At 48.5% G+C, this 24,844-nt stretch overlaps 3 protein-coding genes across 4 annotated transcripts; 2 read left to right on the forward strand and 1 right to left on the reverse strand.

Moving 5' to 3' along the window:
- Positions 1-213: 213 nt before the first annotated feature.
- Positions 214-13,091, forward strand: LRRC59 (leucine rich repeat containing 59). The gene is made up of 7 exons (XM_069543143.1): positions 214-616; positions 2,338-2,397; positions 4,347-4,505; positions 4,736-4,840; positions 7,690-7,762; positions 9,798-9,971; positions 11,162-13,091. The coding sequence occupies exons 1-7, from the start codon at positions 512-514 to the stop codon at positions 11,404-11,406; spliced, it is 921 nt and encodes a 306-aa protein (XP_069399244.1). The 5' UTR covers positions 214-511; the 3' UTR covers positions 11,407-13,091.
- EME1 (essential meiotic structure-specific endonuclease 1) lies at positions 12,841-19,285 on the reverse strand. Of its 2 annotated transcripts, none has more exons than XM_069543141.1 (9): positions 19,228-19,285; positions 16,929-17,737; positions 16,718-16,845; positions 15,830-15,919; positions 15,617-15,738; positions 15,286-15,412; positions 14,941-15,056; positions 13,785-13,974; positions 12,841-13,535 (listed from the first exon to the last, which is right to left on the reverse strand). In XM_069543141.1, the coding sequence occupies exons 2-9, from the start codon at positions 17,710-17,712 to the stop codon at positions 13,359-13,361; spliced, it is 1,734 nt and encodes a 577-aa protein (XP_069399242.1). In that variant the 5' UTR covers positions 17,713-17,737; positions 19,228-19,285; the 3' UTR covers positions 12,841-13,358. The 2 variants fall into 2 exon arrangements, with proteins under 2 accessions (XP_069399242.1, XP_069399241.1); XM_069543140.1 differs by having other exon boundaries at positions 19,018-19,270.
- MRPL27 (mitochondrial ribosomal protein L27) lies at positions 19,106-24,313 on the forward strand. Its single transcript, XM_069543144.1, has 4 exons — positions 19,106-19,372; positions 21,403-21,534; positions 21,952-22,019; positions 23,914-24,313. Exons 1-4 carry the CDS (start codon positions 19,333-19,335, stop codon positions 24,118-24,120), a joined length of 447 nt encoding a protein of 148 aa, XP_069399245.1. The 5' UTR covers positions 19,106-19,332; the 3' UTR covers positions 24,121-24,313.
- Positions 24,314-24,844: the final 531 nt, after the last annotated feature.

A 24,844-nucleotide genomic window follows, 5' to 3' on the forward strand; every position in this document is an offset into this window, starting at 1 on the left:
ACCAGCGACGACTGCCTGGGAGCGCGCCCTCCGGGCACCAGGGAACGTGGCTGCTTTAACAGGCAGCGGAATTTGAAGCCTGAACCGCATTCCCCTCCTCCCCCGACCCCGCTCCTCCGCCTCCCCCTCCTCCGCTCCTCCCCGCGCGCTCCTCCGCGCCCCCTCCCCCCTCGCCGCCACCGGCGCTGGCGGCGACAGCGGGGCGCCATCCTGGGCGCCAGAGGGCGCTCCCTCACACGCTCAGACCCCTCTGGCCCAGCGCGTCTCAGTGGCCGCGGAAGGTGACGTGGACACGGAAGTGGTCGTCGTCGCGGTGGCACCGGTGGGAGCAGGGCGCGGGGCTTAGAGTGCGGCCAGCAGGCGGACGGGAGGCGGCGGTCTCGCACCTGCAGTGGCGGAGGGGGCAGGTGTTGTCGGTTGGGTGCGAGTCCGGTGAGCTGACGAGCGGCTTCTCAGCGCTTCCCTTGCCCGTCAGTACCCCGCAGCTGGGTCCCGTTTAGCCGGCGTCACCATGACCAAGGCCGGTAGCAAGGGCGGGAACCTCCGCGACAAGCTGGACGGCAACGAGCTGGACCTGAGCCTCAGCGACCTGAATGAGGTCCCGGTCAAGGAGCTGGTCAGTACAGTCCCGCAAGGCCCAGGCGCCCACCCGCGACTGGCGCTGACCCCTGCTGCGTAGGTCACCTCCTTTCCCATGCCTCAGTTTCCATGGCTTAGAACAGGTCGGGGGAGTGGGACTAAGTCCCCGGGGAGGCCGCGTCCGGCTCCAGTTTCTTCCTGGGATGTACACGTGTCACTTGGGCGCAATTCCAGATGGGAAGGAGCTGCTTGTCTGGCTATGGACTTTTTAAGGGTGAGGAGTGAATTTCGTCCGCCCCCACCCACCCCCATTCCTGAGGCTTTCACAGCGTTCAGCTCCGTGCACTACCCAAAGTGGGAGCTGTTGGAGCGTTTGCTGGATGTATTCGGAGAATGAATGAACAAATGAATGAATGACTCGGTCCGAGTAGGCCTCCGGGTACTCCTGGGTGTGGCCCAGAAGCTGACTTTTCTAGGAAGTCAGCAATCCCAGCTTGCGGCCCCAGCCCTGAGGCGTCCTTCCACGAAGAGAGTGAAATCTCACTGCTTGGTTGGCAAAGTTTTCCCAACTCTGAAACTGGCGGGAATATGCGCCTCTGTGGCTCACCCCTCCACCCACCTACTCTCACATCCCCAACTGGGAAACAAGCCTGAGGCCCCAGGGACATTACAAGACTAGTTTGTTGCCAAAGTGGAGTTGGATGGTATATCCCTGCTATGCCCACCTGGTTCCCTACCCACATCCCCCACCAGTAGCCTCACTTTGGATGACCTACACTTTCCTCACTGCCTTTAATGAATTACATTTACCTTTGGCACTTGGCCCAGTTTACCCTCCACCTTGGCTGTAATATGGAGGTTAGAATGGGGTTCCTAGTTCATCTATCAACTTCACTGTGTAATAGCTGAGTGCCCTTGGCAAGCTAGTTAACCTTTAAGCCTAGATTTCCTCATTTATAAAATGGTGATAATTGTTCCCATCTCATAGGATTGTTGGGAGAATTAAATAAGATTGTAATGTAAAATACATGGGAGGTAGCAAATACTGATGCATGTGGCTATTACTGAGGTGTTCTTCCCACTGTAATATCTCAAACGTTTTAGGTGGTCAAACCTCCTTCTTGGGACTTTCTCACATTTAGAAAGTGCGTGTTGGCCCCGTGTCCTTAACTGTATATTTGCCTTCTTCCCCATGTTTCAGCCTGGCCTTAGGACTGATGTCCCAAATCATTTACCCCAGGCATCTGGTTGGTGCAGCACCACCCCTCAGAGACAGAAGGGTCAGTTTTGCTGAATCTTTCCAGTCTGAACCCCATGGGAAAATAGGTGGGCTAGGAGAGCCTTCTTTTCACTCTGCATTCACTCATTCATTTAGTCACAAGGGTATGTTGAGTGCCTGGAAGGTTCTGAACTGGAGAATATGGAAATCACAAAGCTATATTACACAGAGTCTCTTTCCTGAAACCTAATAAGGATGGTGCTAGAGAGAATATTAAAAGTGCTATGGAGAATTTCTAAGAACCTGTTTTTTTTCTGGGATGTTTCACAGCCACATCCTTTCTCTTTACATTCTTCTCTTGGTCATGGTTGACTGGCTTAGGTTTCCTTTCATGTCTCCAGGAACATTATACTTTAGTATTTTTTTTTAACAAGGCCTTTTCTAGTTGTGGGAACTTTCTCTGGAAAATGCTTCATTAGCAGATGTCACTGAATTGTTCCATGTGTTGATCTGACATTTTTTTCTCATTCCCTTCCTAGGCTGCCCTCCCAAAGGCCACCATACTGGATCTGTCCTGCAATAAACTGACAACTCTACCGGTAAGGCTGGCAAGCAAGCATGATTTCTTCGAGAGCCCTGATGCTTCTCCTTCCTGTCGGGGGGTGGGGGGGGGGTCATGTCATAAAATATAATTTTAGGATAGGCCTGCAGGCAGGCTACCACTAAGTTGGAGTGTGTTGCAGGTAGAGTGGGGTGGTTTGTCTCAGTGGGAAGGGAAGCAAAGTAGAGACCTCATTCTTTAAGAACAGTGGGAAAACCAGGCCACTGAAAACTAAACTCAACAGGATATTGGCTGAACTGTTTATTGGGTTCATCTTTTTTTCAGCCTTATTTTATTCCTTTGAAAAACAGTTTACTTCCTTGTTGCAGCAGAGGAGGCTACAGGCTCTTTTGTAAGTTTCTTTGCATTCCAGAGAGAAAGCTTTTCGGAATGGTCTCCTTGTGCATGTTTCGATGGGGAACAGGAGAAAGTGTGTTTTTGTAGAACTATCATCATTAGCTTCCCAATACTTGAAATACAGTTTTGTTTAGCGCATCCAACCTAATACTTTTGACTCTCCTTGAACAACTTCTCCCAGTTCTCCTTTTGCTCCACTTGTGAATCACTCAGCCCTGCTCAGCCCCTCCTGGGTCCTGGTTGGTCTCTCCTCCATGACAGTGCTCCTTCACTGGCAGGCCTAAGTTGTCATTGTCGCCTTTTCTGCCCATTATTCTGGCTTTGTCACTGCTTGCCATACTCTTCTGGCTCTGGCTCAGGGATCAAGTCTCAGAAGTTGGCAGTTTCTTCACTGGATCATTAGTCCATTTCCATCTCAGTATTCTCCTGGGCCTCACTTATCATCTATAGCATCTTCTTGCAGCTCATCGAGATTTGTTTCTAACACTGGGAAAAAGCATCTGAGATTCCACTTCTTCCAGGAGTATTTTGTATCTAGTTAAAGAAGGGAAGCAAGTCCTTGCAGCCTGCTGCAACTTTCTCAGATTGTCACTTGGTACCACCAAGTGAGTTTTTCAGTTTGAATTTGTTCAGTTGTCATGTCTTCCCCTGAAGTGTAGATCCACTGGCATTTACAGGTTCCCAGAAAACACAAATCGGAGAGGGCAGTGGCAACCCACCCCAGTGCTCTTGCCTGGAGAATCCCAGGGACGGGGGAGCCTGGTGGGCTGCCGTCTATGGGGTCGCACAGAGTCGGGCACGACTGAAGCGACTTAGCAGCAGCAGAGAACAAATGGTGCATCGTTAACTGAGGTTGGACCATCACTTCAGATGAGTGCCGAGCAAAGACTTAATGACAAGAGGGATGTTTTTAACTGTGCCAAAGAGCCAGGATATGAGTAGGATGGGCCCCAGCCTGTTTAGTCAGTCATTCAGAGAATACTCCTTGAGCATGTGTACTCAGTAATGTGCTAGGTGCTGCAAAGAACAATGCAGAAGAAAACTGGGTACACAAAGAACAGGGGCTTTCCAGGTGGCACAGTGGTTTAGAATCCAGCTGCCAATGCAGGAGATGTAGGTTTGGTTGCTGGGTAGGGAAGATCCCCTAGAGTAGGAAATGGCAAGCCACTCCAGGATTCTTGCCTGGAGAATTCAATGGACAGAGGAGCTTGGAGGACTACAGTCCATGGGGTTGCAAAGAGTTGGATGCAGCTGCATGCATGCACACAAGGAGCCCTTGATCTTTTCAGAAAATTGGATGGTCACACCATGTTTGGGCAGCTTCTATGAAAGTTGAATACAGTGTGCTGTTGACGGCAGGTCAGAGAACTGGGGGTGGAGGAACCCACACTTACGTAATGGCTACTTCCAGCTCAGCCTTTTTGCACCTGCCTCACTGCTTACCACCAGCAGTGATGCTTGCTATCTCCATTTTCATTCAAGCTGGGATAGCTGGTACAAGATAGAGTTGGGATTTGTGCATAGGTGCCTCTGAGGTGGGGGCTCCCGGACTGAGCCCAAGGCTTAGGTGTTCTTTCTTTTTTGTCCTAGTCGGATTTCTGTGGCCTCACACACCTGGTGAAGCTGGACCTGAGTAAGAACAAACTGCGGCAGCTGCCAGCGGACTTTGGCCGCCTGGTCAACCTCCAGCACCTGGACCTCCTCAACAACAGGCTGGTCACCCTGCCTGTCAGCTTTGCTCAGCTCAAGGTAACGACTCCTGGGCCCGTGTTTCATAGCCAGGTGTGGCAGAGTGCTTGGGAACTGCGGGGATGTGGCTGCGAGAGAGGCCGACAGGCACACCACTCCGTTGCCACAGCCTCAGGTGGCTTTCCCTGTAAGTGGAGCACAGAGGACTTTCTTCCTGCTCATTTTGTTCTGCTTTGAGGGACTTTTCCTGTGTGCTTGGACTTACCAGCCACTCTGCCCCATCTCTTTAGAGCCTGAAGTGGCTGGACCTGAAGGATAACCCCCTGGATCCTGTCCTGGCCAAGGTGGCAGGGGACTGCTTGGATGAAAAGCAGTGTAAGCAGTGTGCCAACAAGGTAAGCAGGAGCTCCCCAGTGGTCTCTTCACACATTGCCCTGGGATCTGCCTCTTGTTTTTCTCTGCCAGGGCACCTGTAGCTGTGTTTTTTTTAAAACACAAGCGTCTCTAAAACATGTCTACTATGAGTCTATCAGGCAAAGGCACCTTTGTTTCTCTGTTTACTCTATAATCCTAGAACAGTGCTCTCTTCTGCTCTGCTGCCATGCTTCTGTTCTTAGAAACCAGGACCTGGCATGATCCAGCACTGTACTGTTGATATTTGTTCATATGGAGCAAAAAGGTTAGGGACTGTGACCTTTCTGAGTAAAGTTATTATAGGAATCTTGATAATAAAGATGTTGTTAATATTTGTAAGTTTATGGCTGGAAACAGACACATCTTGGGCAGACTTGGCATTTGATTTCAGTTGAGTCATCTGACATAGGAGAAAGGAACTAACTGGCAGCCTGGAAGGCAAACATTTCCAATAACCTTGAAGGGGCTTTACATTGCTTCTTAAGAACAGCACTGTACCCGCCTCTCAACGATTCTAGCTGTAGTCATTTTTTCCCTGCAGCTTTAGAACCTTGCTGCTGCTTCAGCTGAGCACCAGATGACTTGGCTATATGTTTAGGGGGTGTTGTGAACAAAAAAGGATTTAACTTTAAATGCTAGATTAATGTAAGTGAAATGTGTGTATGATGGGTTCTCCGTATGAATCTCAGGAGTAATGGCCTTTCTTTTCTTACCATTAGCTCAGGACTTCTTAGATAGTCTATATCACCCATTGTTACAAGAAACCAAATGCAACATCAGTGCATCCAAGAAGCCAAGGCAACAGTTTGCCCTCAATGGGGAACAGTACGAGTGATTAGTGAAGTCCTGTTCTGCAAACTGGGCTTTAAGGGTGATGTCTGTTCTGAAGACTAACAGTGGCCACCACTGACTGTTCTTTTGTCTTACGTGCTTTCCATGTTTCATCTGGTAATCCTCATAACCCTGGGAAGTAGGTGTTACTTTTGTATCTCTGACATGAGAAACTCTGAATGTGCAACATCTTTGATTTCTTTGCTTGGTTTCATCTCGTAATCCTCATGACCCTGGGAAGTAGGTGTTACTTTTGTATCTCTGACATGAGAAACTCTGAATGTGCAACATCTTTGATTTATCCATTTATTCATTCACCTAATAATGTATTAAACCAAAGAAGATGCTGATATTCTAGTTTTTTACCTACAAAAATAACTTTTATTGAGTGTAAAGGTCTTTAGTATTCACAGATATTCACCGACAGAGCTTCTGGGAGCATGGTGCATTGTGGATGTGGTGAGAAGCCATGTTCCTGGCCCCACTGCCCAGAGCTGTCTCCTGTCCACACCTCTAGGCATGTACAGGAGTGGTGTGGGCCAATCAGAAGGAGGTTACTTGTCTCCAGGAGTTAGCTTGGTCTTGGCAGCTGTGACCCTGTAGCTACATAGTAACTGATCTATTTGGTTCATAGTAAAGCACCTTTTAAACATAATTTGTTAGTTTAGTAGAAATCGTCAGCTGCTTAGTACCTGCTGTGGACTAGGATAGGTAGACAAAATCTACCCTCCAGAGGCTCCAGAGGAGCCTCTCCCATTTTGAACAGGCTGTGTGGTCAGATAACTAACTCCTCATGTATTGTAGCCAAGCTAAAAGGGACAGCTGTTAAACATGCCAGTTCCTTACTTATCCAGCTTTTATCCAACTAAAACCAACTTCATGATTGGTACTCATATAAAATTCATAGTTCAGAGTGAGACAGGGACTTGGGCCACACCTCTCCCCATCATGCTTGACCTTCCTCCAGATCCTGTAGCTCCTTGCTGAGCAGCCATTTTTAAGTAAGTGTGACTGTTCTGGAGAGGAGTCAGACGGTGCACTGTTGGTGCTGGTCCTGGGTTACTCAGGACAGGGTTCCTGTGGCTTTAAGCCAGGTTCCTGGAGGGAGCGGCTTTTGCAGGCCTGCCGTGAGCCGAGAGATGTAGCCATGTCTGAAGTTTCCATGAAGAAAGATGTTTACGTTTGAATACATATCTAGTATTCAGTAGTGAATAGCCTAGTGCATTCATGAAACAGATAGTTGAGACAATTTGCTGTCTTAATTTAGAATGCTTTAGGTTTTCTTCTCTTAATGCAGTCAAGAAGATAAGGTAAAAAAAGCAAGGGTTTAATGAGCCCATATAATGCCTTTCTCTGAGAACTCTCCTGCCGCTGTGCACTGGAAGTAAGAGGGACAAGCTCTGGCCTAGGCCTAGGAACTCAGGAGACCTGCACTCTCTGCTGGGCTACTTTCTAGCCACATGACATCAGAGCTTGGGTTTTCTTCCTTACCTTTACAGTAGGCATCCAGTCAGGTGTTCATCATACCTGTGCCTGGAATTAGCTAAACTCTGTGCTTAACTGCAGAGCTAAGGACAATAGTCCATACCCATTTACAGTCTAGGACTGAGATGGGTAAGAAAACTCCCCGTAAGTGGGAGGAGGGGAACCTGAGGCGGCCAAAGGAGGGGTCGGACAGGAAGACATCTTAGTGAAAGTGCTATCTCTGCACCACACAAAAGTTGCTGGGAGAATTGCAAGAAGTGATTGTTAATGGCAGAACTTTTTACAGGTTCCAACTGGTATTGTGTTTCACAAGCTTTTTTTCGTGAGCTTGAGTGAACTGGGCTCATGTTTCTTCTCTGACTGAGGCTGGTGCAGTGAGGACACAGGGTAGGATTCACTCTGTTAGCTGCTTCCAGGGCTCTGGTGATCTGGGCTGCTGCAGGGAGCAGTCTCTGAGATCCCCCGCGTGAAGACAGTTACCGGAGTGGTTCAGCGCCCTCCCCTCCCTTTGCAGGTGCTGCAGCACATGAAGGCCGTGCAAGCGGAGCAGGAGCGGGAGAGGCAGCGGCGACTGGAAACAGACCGAGGTAGGTCGTCACCCCTCCTCTAGTCATCTTCCCGGTCCTCCCCCCAGCTAGCTGGTTCTCATGCTTAAGGAGCTAGGATCCGGGAGAGGAGCCCTGCAGGGCAGTAGGGAATAGTGTGGTGGTAGATGGCAGCATCTCTCCAGTCCCAGCTTCCCCACTGAGACCCACAGCCATATTCAATAGCTTGTCTTTCTGTCTGCTTAGACGGTTAGTAGGTTATCTCAAATTAAGCATGGCTAAACCAGATCCCCTTTAGTACCTCCTGTTCCCCCATAATGGGAAATCACCATCCTCATTCAAGCCTGAAATTGGGAAAGTGTCCATGATTGCTTTCTTCTGTTACTCCCGTGTCCAGTCTGTGAGCTGTGGAACCTCCAGTGCTAGTCAAGTCTCCTTCCGATAGACTGCCACAGTGCCTCCTAGCACCATGCCCTGGCTCGTACTTGTGCCCCTTCCACACAGCAGCCAGGGAGATCTTTTTAAAACATAAATCAATTCTGCTACTATTTGGCTGAACCTCTCATGGCTTCCATTTGAACTCAGAATGAAATTCAAACTCAGTAACATGGCTGACAGGGCCTGCCATACCCCGGCCTACTTGCTTCTCTGTCCTTATACCACGTGCCAGGGAGAGAGTACAGTTACCCTCAGCCACACAAGCCTCTGTTGTTGCAAAACACACCAAGTACAGTATCATCTTAGGGGCTTTGCTTGATTTCCTTTTCCCTCAGATCTTTATGTGGCTGTCTACTGGCTTCATATGGTCCCCATCTCTGCTCAGATGTTGCCTTAGGTTAACCATAACCCTTTCAGAGCCACTCAAGCTAGAATTGCCAACCCACCTGCCACTCTCTATCATGTCCTTGATTATTTCCTTTATGGCACACATCACTATCTTTTTTGACTGTTTGTTCACTTGTTTATTGTTTGTCTCCTTCTCTAGAAAGCAGATGACTTAGGCAGTAGAGCCTGACTTTTCTTCACTGCTGTATCCACGCACTTAGAACAAGGCCCGGCACACAGCAGATGCTCTGTTGGTGGCTGACTTCTGAGCCCCCTTACTGGAGGACTCCCATGGTTAGAGGGACATGTGTAGTGCTGACTGTAGGCGGGCCCGAGATCAGAACCCCTGGGTTGTGACTGTCCCTTGTACATGCTGCCTGTGTTTACTGTGACTGCTGCTGCTTTTGCCTCTGGGTGGCACATGTTCTCCTAAGGCTGGGCAGAGTGTGTTCTTGGCATTCTTGGTGCCCATTTGGAACTTGGGAGTTTGTTTACAAAGCAGTGGGAAGCTACAGTGCTAACACTACTACCATTCAGATACTTGACAGTTCAAATAGGCTTTTGAGCCCTAACAGGACATTTAACCACCATCTGTGGCATTCTGGCTTTGGAAAAATGTACTTCAGTCTTTCAGATAACTTATTTGGAAATGCATTTTTAGAAACCAGTTATTTATAAGGTGGGTGTCGTATGTAAACATACTTGAGCTGTGGAATAAATCTGAATGTTATATAGACTCCTGAGTTGAAGTCTAGAGTACCCTCTGACAAGCTGTTAGTTTTACTTTTTCAGGAAAACATTTCCAACCTTTCTAACTCTGAACCTGAATACTCACTTTTTCATCCTGCCCTCCCATGCCACATTTCTTTCCAAAGCTTGGAAAGATGAGAGTCCCATGAAATCAACACCTCCCTTCTTTCCTCTGCTCATAGTTGAGTTGTGCAAGGCTGTGAATGGCTGTGAATCACAGTTCTAAAGGAGCACCAGACTCCTCACCCATACCTTTCTTATGCCCCTCTTGCTATGTCACCCTACTCTTTCTGCTGCCTGTGGCTAGGAACCCCTTAATAAGAATCCACTGGGCAAACCCTGAGAGCAGCTTATTGTATTTTAGGGAGGGCTTACTTCCCAGAGAACAGAAAGACATGTGATCCACCACATTAGGGGAAGGGAGCTGAATCCATATTAATTACTTGGGATAGCACACTGGAGGTTTGTGAGAGAAGCCACTTTGGGGTATACTTTCTTGTAGAGGCTGAGAAGAAGTGGGAGGCCAAGCAGCGAGCTAAGGAGGCTCAAGAGCGGGAACTGCGGAAGCGGGAGAAGGCAGAAGAGAAGGAGCGCCGGAGAAAGGAGTACGACGCCCTCAAAGCGGCCAAGCGGGAGCAGGAGAAGAAACCTAAGAAGGAAACAAATCAGGCCCCAAGTAGGTTTTTCTATCAGTTGCAGGGTTCCAGGAGGGGTGTGGTGAGAGAATGGCTTAGATTTCTAGGCGTAGCTGAGTGAGCGAGCGAGCGAACAAGCTTACAGACCTTGTCAGGTACAATACTCTAAAGTCTGGGAGTAACTTGGAGGATCCACTTACAGGGAATGGGAACCCTCCTAGTGCCCTGACTGGTTTGTTTTCCCAGTGTCACGTGTTTGGATCAGATGTGGCTGAGAACATTTCCCGAACAGGGAGTTGCACTTTTTGTAAAGGTTAGATTCTAAAATCACCCAGAAAGGTGAAGATCACTTGTGGTCACATGACTGTTAGAAGATCCTCCCATCGTCCAGCAAGTGACTGGGCTCCTGAGTGTGTGGTGCTGTCTCAGTGGTGCCAGCGTGGCCTGTGATTTTCTTTCCGAGTTGGACCAGATCACTCTTTAGTGAACACAGAATTACGTGGCCTGCATTCAGGAAGCCATGTCACGTAAAAAACACATGAGCGTTTTGCCTGAGTATGCCCTGTTGGATTTGTGTAGCAATGTGGCTCCATGTGTAAGTGAGGACTATATCTTCTGGGCCAAAAGGGGCCCCTGAGGGGAAGGCACCTGAACAGGGAAGCTCTGGGGAGGGGAGGCCTGTGCCTGTCCCTGCTTGCCCCGCACTGGCTATATTAATTGCAGAGAATTTCTTTATATATCAGAAAATGGCAATCACCTGTAATCCCATTTCCAGCATTAATCACTTTTGCCAATATGTGTGTCAGGCTATTTTATATATTAGAAGTATTTATAAATTTTGAACCTGTTTCCCCAAATGGGCAGCACTCTATCCATGCTTGACACCTCCTGATAAAGCCCTGCCCTTGGCCCTAGGGGCCTGGATCATTGGCATGTTCTGGAGGAGAACTTAGGACCCTGGGGACTGTATGCTACATGAGACATCTGCATGAATGAATCCGCTTTCAATCTACTCCCTGAGATCCAAGGGACAAAGTTCATGTTTCAGTCTCTGCATAGCAAAGTTTTTAAGAGCTCAAGTCTCCTTGTAATTGTGCTCTCCTGAGGGCCTGGGGAGTTTTCATCAGAGTGGAGGGGTGTGAGTGGATGTGCACGGAGGCGGCTAGCACTGACTAGAGCGCGCCTCTCCCTAACTGCCTGAACTCTGTCTACTGTGACTCTGCCCCTCCAGAATCTAAGTCCGGCTCTCGCCCCCGTAAGCCACCACCCCGGAAACACACTCGATCCTGGGCTGTGCTGAAGCTGCTGCTGCTGCTGCTGCTGTGTGTGGCTGGCGGGCTGGTTGCTTGTCGGGTGACCGAGCTGCAGCAGCAGCCGCTCTGCACCAGTGTGAACACCATCTACGACAATGCCGTCCGGGGCCTGCGCAGCCATGACATCCTCCAGTGGGTCCTGCAGACCGATTCTCAACAGTGAGCTTGTCCTCAACACCTGCTGCCTCCCAGCCTTGGAGCTTGGATTCCTATGGAATTGGGTTCTGCTGGACACAACCTCTTTTTAGTGTCAGACCTACCTGCCATCATCAAATGGCTGCCATTTGGTACCTGAGACCTCCTCTTTGTAACACTTCTTTGTTCCTCAGTCAGGGTTCCCTGGTGGAATAAGGAGAAATAGGAGGTGTGGACAGTTACCTGCATGCTTAAAAGAATAGGCTTGGGTTAGGGAGAGAGCCTTTTCTAGTTGTTATACAAAGCTGTGTAAAGGCAAGACGCGTTTCTACTAAAGGTCAGCTGTCACTACATTTATACTTTTGTATGTCACAGACCCTTTCTTTCATTCCTCCCTGGGGAGCCAGGGCAGGTCAGGAGGCAGTGTGTTATTGGGGACTAGGGGAACACCATACTTGGCAAATCTCATCTAAATTGCGGGGGAGGGGCATACCTACTTTTTAAGGATCTCAGACATTCAGATATTTTAACAGCCATACAAAATCTTGGGCTGTGACAGGACTTCCAGATTATCCAGTCCAATGTAACACTTGTAGACAGGGAGACTGAGGCTTTCCATGACTTGCCTATGGTCTTCCAGCTAGTTTGTGGGCAGAACTGGATTCCCACCCTGGTATCTTTTTTTCCCCATCATTTTACCTTCTTTATAATGTCCTGAGTAAACAAAACTTACACAAGAATTGGGTGTCTCTTGGCTGGAGTGTAGAATCTCTCATGGGAAACAGACTTATGACCTATAAATAGAAATCTCATAGCCACAAGGGTCTTGGGCAGCTCCTGCAGTCCTGCCACAACTTACGTGGCTTCTATAAAATGGGCACAGTCCAGGCTCCTGGCATCAGTTTGAGAGCATTAATCACTTGATTGCCAATAAACAAGAAGCTGGATCCTTGCAAAGCCACATTGTCTGTGACAGCCCTATTACATAATTGGTGTGACTCAATACCACATAGGCAACCTGAAAACTAAGCTTCATAGGAGACTTGATGTTTAGCATTGATCCTAGACATCATGGAGTTTAAAAGTGGCACATTAACCACTAGCATGAGCAAGGCAGCACTGTCCACTCCCTTTATCTGCCAGAGTAAGCATTTTCTTGCTCTGTGGCCTCCTTCACCTCTTTTCACTACATCAGAAATGGCCGTCATGGTGCTCATTCACAGAATACTCGTGATTGAAAGCTCCCTGCCTTTCCCCAGGGAGATTGAGAACCTGGCATGTTCAGAGACAGCGGGGTCCAGCTTGTCAGCACTAGTGGCCCATGGATAGCACTGACGCTTGTGACTGTCCCGATAATGGAAGAAAAGACGTATTCTTTTCTCCCTCAGGGAGAACTGCTGCGTAGGCCCACAGCTTACCCAGAATCACTATACATTCCTTTATTTTTCCTCTAAGCTCCAGAGCCAGTGGTACAAATGCTTTATTAAAATTAAACACAGGACATAAGATGAGATTAAGAGAATACAGACGTTGGCACAGTGACTGGATCCCTGTTCCTTGGCTGGGTGAGGGAGCTCCGGTAGGTCGGGGGAAGGCAAGAGCACGTCCAGCCTCGTCAGGCCACCAGCTGAGGGCAGTTCACTTGTGGCCTGGAGATTTGATGCTGGGGTACTTTTGGATTTCTACGATTATTAAATACATGTCTGAGTGGTCTGTCTTTGTTCCTTTGTATTTTTGAGGGCTGCCTGGGGTAAGGGCAGGGGCAGTTCATACATGGCAGTTGACTTGCTAGGAGAGGAAGGCATCTCGGCCTCCACCCCAGGTGGGCAGGTAGACACACTATCACAAATGGCAACACCAAGGAAAGCCTGCTGTGGGCAGGACCCAGGCTTGTGCTGCAGGAGGTGCTCCTCATTCCTACACTGTAGTCATGCTGCAACGGTGGAAACCAGCTTTTCATCCTTATCCTGAGGGCTGGCTTCAGTCTGCACTGTCTAAGGAGAGATCTGGCTGCAAAGCTGTCATCTGAAGGTAGATACGCCTGGACAGCTCTGGTCCAACACGGCGCGAGGTGGCTGTCACGCCTTCCCCACGGCGCACCTTTAAGTCTGCGAGCAAATTCTGGCGTTCTTGCTCAGAAAAACACCGCTTATAAGCCTGAAAGTAGTAAATGAGCTGTTAATACCACACCACCCACAGCCATTCTTCATCTACGAACAGAGGATAGGAAACTTGTGTTGGAGGATGAGAATCTGTCCTCCCTCCCTGATCAGTGTTGACTCTAATCTCAGACCCGCACTGTGGACTTAACAAGGCATTCCTGGGCCCTCACCAGTGCTGTCCATGGAAACTGGGAGTCCACCAAGGCCCACAGCACACTGGGCAGTGACCCCTGGAAGAGCATACCTGGATCAGGATCTGTGGGGAGGGATAGGCGTCCACAATGGCACTGGCCATCTCCAGGCTGACCCGGTTCAGCTGCTGAATCTGTCTCCTCCAGACCAGTGCAAGCCCCCTGCCAGAGTGGTCCACCTTGGCCCCTCCAGCCCAGTCACTCTCCAGGCAGAAGGAGAAACTAGTTTGATCTCGGAGCTTCCTGCAAACGGTGCAGTTGAGGAGCTAAAAGTCATGCATTTGTCTGCTGCACTTGTCCCTTTAACTAGGAACTTAAAAACCTTCCTCTGACCTTGGAAGAGGTGTGTACAATGTTCCACCCAGGCAATGCTAGTTGCTTAAAAAATAACTAGATTCCCTTAAAAACAACATTTACTCCTTTTCATTAAAAGAGAAGTTACCATATTCTTGCTTACACTGAGACTGGGCTCTATTTGGGGAGGCAGTGTGCACAGGCGTAGGCACGGGGGACTGGGTGTCAGGCAATTTAGAGTCTAGCTCTGGTTCTAATTTGCTCGGAACTTTGACAAGTCAGTCTCTTCAGGCCTCAGTTCCCTCAGGTATAAAATGCAGGACTCGACTGTCTTCTCAGGTCTCATTAATTTTAAGTCCTAACGATGAACAGCCCTTGAGCTAAGTAGGCTAAATTGTTTTACAAAAGCATGTTTCATTGTGACCTGATCTGCAATGAATCCTGGTAACTTGGCCCACTGATAACCCCGTACAAATCTGCAGAACATAAACTTACACCTAAGCGAAAGTGTTAGTCGTTCAGTTGTGTTGGACTCTTTTGCAACCCCATGAACTGTACCTCTGTCCATGGAATTCTCCAGGCAAGAATACTGGAGTGGATTGCCATTCCCTTGGCAGGGGATCTTCCCGACCCAGGCAGTGAACCCAGGTCTCCCACGCTACAGGCAGATTCTTTACCATCTGAGCCACCAGGCAATCCCTACACATATAAGCTAAAGGAGAACATTTTAAAGGGACCGTGCTTGAAGGCTCCTTCCAAGAATCCCCAGGGTTAAGTCAGCTGCTTCTGCCTCAAGCTTGAGCAACAACAGACTAGCAGCAGAGCTAGGGGAAGGAGACCTCTTCTCTGGGTACCAGAATCATTGTAAAGGACAAGGCCCAGCCACTGAGCCAGGGCTCGACGGGGGGCACTCACTTGAAGGGCGCTTCAGCCACGGCCTTTGTGAACGCGCATGCCAAGTCGGCCAGCTCTTTCCAGCTCTGCACAATTTGAGCCTGGGCTTCTGTGTGCAGCTGCAGATCTACCAGTGCCTAGAAACCCCAAAGCAGGATGGGCTGGAAGAGCATGGAGAGACCAGTCTGAAACTGTTCTCCTCTCACTGTTCACTGAAGCTACACCCCAATCCCTTGGCTCCCTGTTTAGCCCTTCTTTCCTACCTAGTGCCAGGGCAGAAAGTAGTGTCCAGCAGGCATTTTACTCTTTAGCAACTCAGGTTAGATGAGAGTGGGTGCCCACGCTGATTCAGGCAACAGTTCTTACCTCTTCCATAGCTACCCTGGTCGCCATGGGCACTGCGCTGGCCTCTGGTTGTTTCTGTTGCTTCTTCTTCTCCTTGGCCTGCTCTCTACTTGCCACTCTCTGTTTCCTTCTTAGAGGATTCGGAGCGCTGGAGCAGGGGAGGAAATCAAAAGTGTACCAGCTCCAGGCTGAGCTCAGGCAGAAGAGGTGTGAGAAGGCTGGACCAGAGAGTCATAAAGGGCTAGGAGGGATGCTGTTTTGCAGAGGGACCCAGATCTGGGATGAATAAATCCACCCCTGCTGGCCCAAGAGCTGCCCCTTTTAATACTAAGTCTTGAGGACAAATCCAAACCTGAAGTGCTTCTCTGGATCCACAATCACCAGGGACAGATCTTTCCCAGCTGTCCTCGCTGTGATGTCAGTCACAAAGCTCCGAAGTGTTTCCTTCCCTTCCTCAGTGCTGCCCAGACTTCCCTGCATGGAGGGGCAGAAAGGGCATGAATGTCTGCTCCCTAGAGCCAGCCCGCTGCCTGGCCTCAGCACCCACCCCTCTGGCTGTACCCACCTGCTTGAAGTGGTAGATCATGGACATAAACACCTCTGCCAGGAGCAGCACCAGAACCATGGGCTCCTCCACCCAGCCCTCCTCGCCATCCTGTTAAAGGGAACAGACCCCCGCAAAGGGAGGCAGGTCAGCAGGTGCTCAGCACCTGAGAGAAACCCAGGCCTTCTGGGTGAATGACTTCATCCCCATTGGCCTAGTCCATTCTGCAGTATCCTTTTTCTTCTGGAATGAAATCATAGTGGCAAGAAATAGTAACCCATGATTCCGTCCCTCCCAGTCCTCAATGGTTCAACCTTGGTGTACTGCACTTTAGTAGTGAATATGAAAGGTTAGTTGAAATAGGCTGAGAAGTAACTGCCAATATTCTACGCATTTGGAATTGGGGAATGGAGGGTAGGAAACTCTTCTGAAGAATCTGGAACTAATATGTAATCTGGGCTTTGAGGGTAAATGCGAAGTATGAGCTGAGCGGCTCTTGGAAAGGAATAGGTTTTGTGTGACAAAGATAAGAATCACCAAGGAAACTTCGGTCTGTGAGAGCACTTCTCTTTCACCACACTAAGGCATAGTCAAACAAAGCCAAGGTCACGTAACAGTCCATAATCCTACAGTGCAGCATTAACCAATCTGAAATGGCAGCACTACCCCAGATGGAGAAACTGAGTAAAGGCTGTTGTTATACACGGGATGGCGCTGTCCCTTGTAGTTTCCTTGCACCCTGCCCACACCTTGAAAAACAGCCCTTTATTAAACCCTCCTCAAGTTTATACTGAGTGTGCCATCTGCTTTCCAGGTAGGGCCTTGACTGAGATATAGCCTTTAGGATAAAAGCATACTTATCTTGTAAAACTGAAGGAGGAGGAGAGACAGCAGTCAGAAAACCCCTACCTCAGAGGGCCCAGCCCTTCTCCTCCACGTGAGGCTGCAAGGCACAGCCTGCGCCTCTATCACACAGCAACAATCCATGGACTGCAGGGCTCCAAGGAGCTGACCCCCACCTCCCATCTGTAAGAGCGCTGCAACAGATGGGAAAGGGACTGTCAGCGGGACCCAGAAAGCAGTTTACCCAGCAGGAGAGAAAGATAGATGTCGGTAGGACCTGGATCCAGCAGCACAACGATGTGCTTTAAGCACTCCTCTGGCCTCTGAGCTTTCAGCCTGTTAACCAGGGCTGTCTTCTTCTTCCTTTCCTGTTGCCTCTGGGTGCTCTCCTTCTGGCTTGCTCGTCCCCACTGCTGGCATCCCTGTGCACTGCTCTTCTGGACCTTCTGACTATACTTGCGTCTCTTCTGAGGCAGGGGCACCTCAGCATTTGTTTTGGTTATTGTCAAGCTGTTGCTCTGGACGGTGCAGGTAGTTTGGTAGGCTGGCAGCTGATGGCATGGATTGTCTACCACAGGGTCCTTGTTACTTGATGCATGCCTCTCTGAGGTACCACAGAGGGGAATATCACGGATCTTTGTAAATGGCTGTTTTTGCCAGTCACGTGTCACTCTTTCATTATTTTGATGATCCAAAACCCTTTCAAATGGGGAGCTGGATTTTTTAGGGCTCAGCTGTTTGTGAGTCAAAAACTTACAAATAAGCCTCTCAGCCAGGGGCATAAATTCCTCCTCATTCTCACTTCCACTGCTTAGCACACTGACTGGCTCTGTTTGTATGACAGTTTCAGCGGCCTCTGGAACAAGTGGTGGATCTTTCAATTTTGGTGACGGACAGGAGGCCTCAGAATCTGAGATGTCAACCACTACAATCTTCTCATCCTCCTGAGGCTGCCTCCTCTTTACTGAAGATGGTTTATTCTTCAGAAAAGCAAATGTTGGCAGCTCCTCAGAGTCACTCTCACTGGAATCCAGTGAGAGTGATGACTTCTTTACAGCCATCAGTATGTGCAATCAGGTTAATTCCCTGCAATGGAAAGAGAGATGAGACACAGGCTGTAGCAATGAATTCAGTCCAGTTGTCGTGCTCTATGGCCAAGCTTTATGGAAATAAATGATATACAGAGAAATGAAGAAACAGAGAAATAGGACGTGGTCCAATACGATGAATCTGGAACTCAGAACAGCTATGTCTGTAGTCTAACAGGAACCCTCCTCACATCCCTGTGAGGTATAAACAAAGTGGAGGTTACTATTAAAAAATGTGAATGAGCTAGGAACAAGACCCAATACTATCTCTTTACTGATCTCTGCATGTAAGATGGAGATTTCAAGAGTCATTCTTTTTTTTAACTGAGATAATCACTCACATACCATAAAATTCTGTCTTTTTACAATGTACACAATTCAGCAGTTTTCAGTATATTTGCAAGGTTGTATCACCATCACTACTATCTAATTCCAGAACACTTTCATCATCTCAAAAAGAAATCCCATAGCCATTAGGCAGTCAGTCCATTTCCCCTTCCCTGGAGTCCCTGGCAACCGTAAACCTACTCCTGTCTCTACAAATCTACTAGGTATTCTAGATAGTTCACAGAAATGGAGTCCTAAGTATGTGAACTCCGGTGACTTAGCATGTTTTCGAGGTTCACGCATGTTGTAGCATGTGTCAGGACTTCATTGCTTTCTATAGCTGAGTAGCACTTCACTCCATTTATGTGCCACATTTTGTCTATCCATTCACCTGGTGGACATTCTGTTTGATTCCATTTTTGACCATTACGAATGCTTCCATGAACATTCACCTCCTAGTTTTTGTGGGGATGCTTTCCGTTCTCTTACAGAAATATCTAGGGTCGCCATTGATGGGTGGTGCGCAAGACAATCTTAACATACTAACACTGCAGGATGAGCCATGTAACCTGTCCTGGCCATGCTTTTTCAGTAAAACAGGGATAGTCACATTACCTACTTTACAACGATGTGAGAAGGTAAAAAAAATTTTTTTTAGTAATTCATCTATAGAGCTTAGTACTATATCTGGCACGCAGGAAGTGCTCTATAAAGCTGAACGACTAGGGAGGGACCTCCCTATCCCCGCTCAGGCCTTGGTTAAAGTGTTAGTCACTCAGTCAGTCGTTTCTGACTCTTTGCGACCCCATGAACTGTGTAGCCTGCTAGGCTCCTCTGTCCATGGAATTCTCCAGGCAAGAATACTTGAGTAGGTGCCATTCCTTTCTCCAGGGGCTCTTCCGAACCCAGGGATCGAACTCGGTTCTCCTGCATCACGGGCAGTTTCTTTACCGTCTGAGGCGTCAACCTCGGTAACTGGCAAAATGCGGGTATCGGATAAGCAACGCCCTGCTGAGCTCGCTCCACGTCTCTCCCGCAGGCACACGGCGGACAGGTCGTCCACACGCGGCGGCAAAGGCCGCGGCCACCAAGCCCCAGCAGACCCTGGCTCAGGAAGTAGGCCCTGCGCCGCCGGCCCACCAGCAGCCCAGCAGCGCTCACCAGCAACTTGTCGCGCCACTCTTTCGTCTGCCACGCAGGACCCGGAAATAGATCTCCCGGTAGCGGAAGCACAACTCTAACACCGGAAGCGGGAGTACGTAAAACATGGCGTTGGCGGTGCTGGCGTGGAGGACCCGGACTTCTGGTAATCGGACGCCGTGGCCGTTGCGGGTCGAGGGGTAGAAGTGCAGTGGAGACCTTGCAGGGAGCCTGAGGGTGGAGGCGGTACCCCGTGGAGGAGCCTGGGGCAAGGAGGAGACTGGGGAAAATGTGCGGGGCAGTCGTTGATCACGTGACATCTGGGGCGTGGAGCACGTGACCTTACCTGGACTGGCTGGCTCTTACAGTTTCTCTTGCTGTTATTTGCGGCCTCCTCTATCTGGGTTTCTTTAGACCCCTTCATCTACAAAAATAGGTTGCTATCGTTGGCACATAGGCGCTCAAAAAGTTAATCCATTCGTTCAGTAGATTGTGGTCTGCATTTGTGCCAGACACTGGTAGTTGTTGAGGGTTGCTGAAGACAGTCTCTAGCCCCAGGAAAGTTACTTGTAATAGATAAACCAGTAAATAAGCACATAAATAAAATTGTGAATCATTACAGGTGCTGTGACCGAGAGGGAAAAATGTGTCTGTGTCTTTTCTTTTAGGTTGGGTAGTCAGGGAAGCCCTCTGAGGAGGTAACATATAAGTTAAGACCTTAAGGATGGTAGGAGGCCTGGTTTTGCAAGAGAGTGAGGGGCTAGAGAATGATTTGATCCAATTTTCCATTTTGAGGAGGAAGCTCTTGCTCCTCTGTGAGCTTAAAAGGAGTAGGAATAGAAATGAGGAAGGCAGATGGGAAGTAGTAGCAATAGACCTGATGAAAGATGGTTTAATCAGGATGTTGGTGTCAGTGAACTTGGAGGGGAATGGGTGGGTTTGAGATCTGTTTTGGAGATAGAATCCAGAGCTTGCTGATGGACTCCCTCCATACCTGAGGTTAGCAAAGGGAAGGAATCTACAATGACTCTTTGACTTCTGCCTGACCAGCTGTGTAGGTGATAGCATCATTTTCTTTGAGGAGGATGGGGTATAGGGTGAAGGGGAAAGATTTGTGAATGAGATAAGGTAGGTAAAGCCAAAGTCCAGTTTCTTAACTTTAGTGAGTGAACAAATGTAGAGGTGTTTAAAGGTAGGTAGATCCTGATGCTGGGCGTTTAATATGTTGTCTCTCTTAAGTCCTTATCTCTGGCCTTTTGTCCCAGCTAGTCTCTGTTCTAATTAAAACTTCAGAAACCTAGGTTTTAGAAACTATGAACTGACAGGCTCCAGGGTCGCACAGGGCTTCTCTAAAGACTCTGGCATGACCCTGATTAACACAGCTGTATCTGGAGACCTGAATGCAAGGATTCCCAATCCTGGGCTTGTCCTGGCAAGGGCTTGTGCCTAGCACAGGACTTCCATCCTGGTCAGCATGAATTTTAGTTCACTTTCCTTTTTAAAATAAATACCATTGAGCACTTTGGAATGAGTATGGAGAGGTCAGAGTAACAAGGGCATGGTTATCAATCAGTCTTCTCTATGCTTAATGGGCTTGCCAGACAAAGGGATCGGCCTTCTGAACTGCGCAGGGGCCTGTAGGAGCCACCCTCAGAGAGGCTGCCCTTTTTGTTTACAAGTATCTGGTGTGCTATGGATGGGTGGGTGGCTGAGAGAGTGGTGGGTGAGGTCAAAGCAGGAGCCTGTCTCTGGTGTTCTGTTGTTGGGCTGTGTGGTCTGGCCCCTGCACAGTGCATGGACTCCTGAGGGCGTAATGGTGAGAGGCTGAAACAGGCAGCTCTGTGGCGTCCTCTTGCTGGCTTCTGTTTCTGTGGTTTTGTTTCTCCTCAGTAGGACTGCATGTGTCAAAACCCAGGACACATGGTATTTTTTTTTTTTCCATGAGTATTTTACTCCCTCCCCCAAACCCTAGGCCGCACACACAACTCATGTAGCGCTTACACTGTGGACAATACAAGGACTTCAGACATTCCCTGAAAACCCACACAGTCACGTGGCATTTCTGCTCATACATCTTCACTTACCCTGAAAATGCCCCCTGCCGCCTCTCAGCTTAGCAAATGGCCCACTGAGGCAAAGAACGAGAATCTCCTGGGAAGCCTCTCTGTTTGAACAGCATTTCTGTTCTCTGTGCAGTTACAGCCCTGCTGAGCCCTCCTCAGGCTGCAGCTCTTGCTGTCAGATATGCATCCAAGAAGACAGGTGGCAGCTCCAAGAACCTTGGTGGAAAGTCTCCAGGCAAACGCTTTGGCATCAAGAAAATGGAGGGTAAGGGTATGGCCTGCCTTCCACTTCCCACTTAGCAACCTCCCTTGCTGCCCTGGTATTCCTCTGAAGAGCAGGCAAACCATACAGGTGCCTAGCCCTGTACTCTCCATGTTGCTTACCAGAACATTTAGTTCCAAATTAAAGAAGCAGATAAGACCTGAAGCAAGGTGGAGGGGCTGAGGATGAGCAAATAGGTGGGAACCTTGGCCATGTGACTAGAGTGGAGGTTCCCAGGGAGGGGTTGTGGGCTGCTTGTGTCAGACCCTCTGGGAGTTGGTCCTTTCCAGGGCCGGGTCTAGAGGCTGGTATGCAGCATTTGGGCCAGGAAAAGTGGGGGCTACTGTGTTTTCTTAGCAGCTTGCTGTCTGCCTCATTGTTGGCACCCAGAGGCAGTGCACTTGTGGACTTCTCTTCTAGGTCACTATGTTCATGCTGGCAACATCCTTGCTACTCAGCGCCACTTCCGCTGGCATCCAGGTGCCCATGTAAGTTGCTTTCTGCTTCCTTCCACCCCCACTTTTTCTTCACCTCTCCATGCTCCTGAGCACAGTAATTATAACAGTTGCATCTGTTGGGTGCATACCAAACGCCAAGCATCACGCTGATTCCTGGGCCTGCATTATCTTATTTCATCTTTACTCCCATCCTGAGGGTAGGTAGGTATCATCTGTATTTTATAGGTGGGATGCCAAAAACTTAGAAAGGGGCTCCTGGGGTAGCGACAGAGCTGGGATTTGAACCAGGTCTGCTGACTCCCAGGTCACTTTTTTGCCTAACCCCCATTTCTTGGAAGAGGAGATTTCTAGTGATTTAAGATAATTTTTTAATCTTGAGAAACTAATTTCAGTTTTTTCATTTTTAAGAATTCCTCCTTTGCATAAAGTTGTTATTAGGTCCCTGAAAGACAACTTGAATTTAATAAAATAGGATTCAGTATATGGGCCAGAAATTAGGTCCATACCAGGCAGGAATTTCAGCGTCAGCAAGTTGGTATCACTTGCTAAGGCAGGAAAGTTCTGTAACACAGATCTATGCTCTGTTCTTTACATTGTTTAAAATGTTAGTTTAGCTTCTTCTGTGCTCTATTCCCTCCTCCCTTCTTACCTCTGTTTTGGCAATTTCAGTAGGCACAGAAAGACTGATGGTAGCCTATAATTATTTCAGAAATGCTACTTTGTATGTGAATTGACTGTATGTGTAGTAACTTTTTTTTTTAAGAACTCGAGACATTCAGTATGTGGCTATGTTCATTTTTAGTTCTACTAAAATAACAACAACAGTAATAAAAACTAATATGTTTTGACCTGGGCAGTATTTTAAGCTCTTTCTGATTATTAATTTTAATTTCATTCTCAAGATGACCCTATGAAGTAGTTAATATTTATCCATATTTTACAGTTGAAAAAAGTGAGACACAGTGAAGTAAATTAACTTGCTCAGATCACACCGTAGTAAGTCGTAGTGCTGGGATTTGAACCAGAGTCTGTTCTTTTAATTTGAGAGATGCTGAATAATGCAGGACTGCCTGGATAAAACTTGCCACAAATCTAATCTCAAGTTCGATAAATGAAAAAAAGCTAAGATATGTATAGTTAATAATATGTATATATTTAATAAACAGTTTATTTTAATCTCTTCGCTCATATTTCTCACCTGAAAATCAGATTTAGACATAGTACGTACTTCACAAGGTGAGAATTAAGTGAGTTAATGTGTATAATAGTGGTTGGAATAGTGCTTACACACAGTAAGTATGACACAGTATTAGCTTTTATCATTGAGTGAGTGAGTGAAGTCTCTCAGTCGTGTCCGACTCTTTGCAACCCCATGGACTGTAGCCTACCAAGCTCCTCTGTCCATGGGATTTTCCAGGCAATAGTACTAGAGTGGATTGCCATTTCCTTCTCCAGGGGATCTTCCCGACCCAGGGATCGAACCTGGACGCTTTACCGTCTGAGCCACCAGGGAAGTCCCAACATTTATCATTACTTTTGTTTAATTAGTATATGCATTATTTATATAGCTTTGAGCCTAAACTTCACCATATAGATGAAAATGTTGCATCAAACTAGTGTTATGGTAAGCCTCCCAGAAGGAGGCTCCCAGGAGCAGTGATTAGACCTTTTCCTGGGCCTGGTTTGGGCATCTGTCCAGTGTGGCTTCTGGCTACCTGTACAGATAGAAGTCCAGGCATTACCCTCAGGGACTGAATAACCACTAGGATTGGCCATTACCAAGCCCACAGGGAAAGGGAGCCTTGGATGGAGCTTTCTGAACCCTCCCTTTCGGCCCCAGAGCCTGAATCTTTGTGAAGAATCTATCCTAGAGCCCTGGGATGGGCCCCCCTGGCTGTCCAACTGACTACTCCGTGTGTTGCAGGTGGGGCTGGGAAAGAAGAAATGCCTGTATGCCCTGGAGGAGGGGGTAGTCCGCTACACTAAGGAGGTCTACGTGCCCAATCCCAGCAACTCGGAGGCTGTGGATCTGGTCACCAGGCTGCCCGAAGGGGCTGTGCTCTACAAGACTTTTGTCCACGTGGTTCCTGCCAAGCCTGAGGGCACCTTCAAACTGGTAGCTATGCTTTGACCTCCTGGTTGAGGCCTTTGGAGGCCAGGTGACAGGAGAGGATGGTACCAGACGTCATCAAGAGTTGGAGTGATGACAAGGCCTCCCAGTGAAGGAGTCTGCTTGGCGGTGACTGCAGGAGACTCTGAAGTGACTGGTGGAAGCCCTTTGGGAGACGTGATCTGGGGCCAACAATAAAGTTAGCTAGTGTCAAGTTTCTGCTATTTGGGGACAAACCTGGATGGAGCGGCATATTGATCTGTTTATTCATGTTCTCAAGTGTACACAGGGGAATGAGAAGAGGGGACTCCAGAGGAAGGACTTTCCTTCTTCCACAAGGAAGAGGAGAGCTTGTACTTGAGGGTGTACAAGCTCCTGGATCCCACAGAAGTCAGGTTGCGGAAAGAGTGGGTAGGAGGGGCCAAGGGGCCAATAGAGAAACCCAGTGTGGTCCTGTTCTTTCCTGGATCCTTCCCCTCCTGGATCCCACAGAAGTCAGGCTGCGAAAGAGTGGGTAGGAGGGGCTAAAGGGCCAATAGAGAAACCCAGTGTGGTCCTGTTCTTTCCTGGAGCCACATTCAGAGGGAACTGGGGCAGTAACCCTAGAAATGGTCACGTGGCAGATCCCTTCCTGCCTGTGTGGGTCTAGGGCAGAGAGGCCCCATCTGGCCTGGAATACTGAGGTCCTTCCAGGGATGAGGAAGATACATCACTGGATACGATTCCAGGGATGAGACAGATTGGA

This window comes from Ovis canadensis, chromosome 11 (assembly GCF_042477335.2).
Source record: "Ovis canadensis isolate MfBH-ARS-UI-01 breed Bighorn chromosome 11, ARS-UI_OviCan_v2, whole genome shotgun sequence".
Taxonomy (NCBI): domain Eukaryota; kingdom Metazoa; phylum Chordata; class Mammalia; order Artiodactyla; family Bovidae; genus Ovis; species Ovis canadensis.